Source organism: Aplysia californica, unplaced genomic scaffold (genome assembly GCF_000002075.1).
Source record: "Aplysia californica isolate F4 #8 unplaced genomic scaffold, AplCal3.0 scaffold00071, whole genome shotgun sequence".
Classification (NCBI taxonomy): Eukaryota; Metazoa; Mollusca; class Gastropoda; order Aplysiida; family Aplysiidae; genus Aplysia; species Aplysia californica.
The window spans coordinates 1,245,625-1,247,965 of NW_004797341.1; the positions used below are offsets into that span (position 1 = coordinate 1,245,625).

Genomic DNA, 2,341 nt, shown 5'->3' on the forward strand with positions numbered 1-2,341 from the left:
AGAAGAAGAAGAAGAAGAAGAAGAAGAAGAAGAAGAAGAAGAAGAAGAAGAAGTCAATATATAATGCATGTCTTTAAAAAATATGTCTGGTGATTCAATCATACATACATACATATCTGAATATTCAATCATACATACCTGGCGATTCAATCATACATATATATATCCAGTGATTCAACTATTTAAACCTGACGATTCAATCATACATACATACATACATACATATCTGAAGATTCAATCATACACATAGTTACCTGGCGATTCAATCATACATACATAAATTCTGAAGATTCAATCACACACATACTTACCTGGCGATTCAATCATACTCGTACATACATATCTGAAGATTCAATCATACACATAGTTACCTGGCGATTCAATCATACTCGTACATACATATCTGGCAATCAAAACATACAAACATGACCTGGTTCTTCATACTTTCATACTTGGCGATTCAAACAATCATACATAACTGGCGGTTTAATCAAACATATATATCTGGCCATCGATACAGTCATACATATGGCGATTCAAACAATCATACATACCTGGCAATTTAATCGTATATACCTGACGATTCAGTCATACAAACCTGGTGATTTAATCATACATACCTGGCAGTACCAACATACATACCTGGCGATTAAATCAAATATACATACCGGGCGACTTAATTAACATACTTGGCGATTTAATTAAACATACATACCTGGCGATTAAATCATATATACATGCCTGACGATTTAATTAAACATACATGCCTGGCGATTTAATTAAACGTGGCGATTTAAACAATCATTCATACCTGGCGATTAAATCAAATATACATGCCTGGCGATTTAATTAAACATACATACCTGGCGATTTAATTAGACGTGGCGATTTAAACAATCATTCATACCTGGCGATTAAATCATACATACCTGGCGATTTAAACAATTATACATACCTGGTGATTTAATTAAACATACATACCTGGCGATTTAAACAATCATTCATACCTGGCGATTAAATCATTCATACCTGGCGATTTAAACAATCATTCATACCTGGCGATTTAAACAATCATTCATACCTGGCGATTTAAACAATCATTCATACCTGGCGCTTTAATTAAACATACATACCTGGCGATTTAATCATACATACCTGGCGAGGTGCATGAGTCTGTGTCTGTGTCCTGAACTCCCCACCAGGACGGAACTATGACGTTACATAACTTTCTCGAAACGCCGTGAAAGGTCTGCGCCTTATCTCTTGTCCTTGCCACAGACGGAGAACGCTGACACATTTCGTCAAGGCTGTGTGCGCCAGGTGACGATGAAATCGGACGTGGAGTCATGTTTGGGCGTACAGTTGAAGTTGGACCTAGAGTTGAAGTTGGACGTGGAGTTGAAGTTAGTTTTAGTAAGTGTTTTTCCGGCACTCGCAACTCAATAAAGTCATAGAAGTGCCGAAGATTAGAGGTGTTACAAGAGAGTAACAAACACAAAGAAAGAAGGAGGAGAGATAAAGACGATACATAGATGTTTGATAGGAAAGAAGAAGCAAACCACACCAGAGCACCCGCCAGCCACCCACTGGACGTAGAGTTGAAGTTAGTCGTAGTGTTGAATTTGGTCGTATCGTTAAGTCGGGCGTTGAACTATAGCTGGATGTAGGTTTTAACAGAACGTAGTAAAGTTAGCCGGAAATAGCTCGCAGGGCTGAAGTTGGACGTACAGTTAAGTCAGACGTAAAGTTCAGTCGGACGTAGCGTTAAGATAGGCGTAAAGCTGAAGCTGGACGTAAACCCCCAAGTCAGAATTTAAGTCAAAGTCGGTCGTATAGTAGGCTCAGGAAACGATTTAGTTTAGTTTTAGTAAGAGTTTTACGGCACTTGCAAACACAATAAGATCATATAAGTGCCGAAGATTAGAGGTGTTACAAGAGAGTTTTTAAAAAAAACACAAAAAGAAGGAGGGGAGATAAAGACGAATGATGTTTGATAGGAAAGAAGAAGCAAACCACACCAGAGCACCCGCAAACCACCCTCTTGATGCTGGTAAAAAGTAAGACACACAAAGTGACAGAAACATCAGCGGAAAAATAAAGAAGTAGGACAGGTCTACCAGTGACGCCCTCTAACCACCCACCAAAGGTAACAGAGGCCAGAAAAAAAAGAGGGAAATAAGAGAAAGTTAGACCATAATGTCCTTTGAAATTCCCGATCGCCGAATCCGGGCTAGTCTTGGAACATTCGGGACAGTTGGCACACCCGCCTTCTATATTTTCTCCTGTCTGTATTCTAGCTGTCCTTATTGTCCTTTCGTGGTCTGAGCAAGTATGTAGAACC

At 39.1% G+C, this 2,341-nt stretch overlaps 1 protein-coding gene across 1 annotated transcript in view; it reads right to left on the reverse strand.

The window, feature by feature from the left end:
- LOC106011209 (protein yellow) overlaps positions 1–1,368 on the reverse strand; it is a gene marked incomplete in the record, with an annotated part of 15,181 nt that extends 13,813 nt beyond the window's left edge. Inside the window, 1 exon segment of the mRNA XM_013080017.2 lies at positions 1,156–1,368. Within this exon segment, the coding sequence (XP_012935471.1) occupies positions 1,156–1,169 (14 nt within the window).
- Between the last annotated feature and the right edge of the window lie 973 nt (positions 1,369–2,341).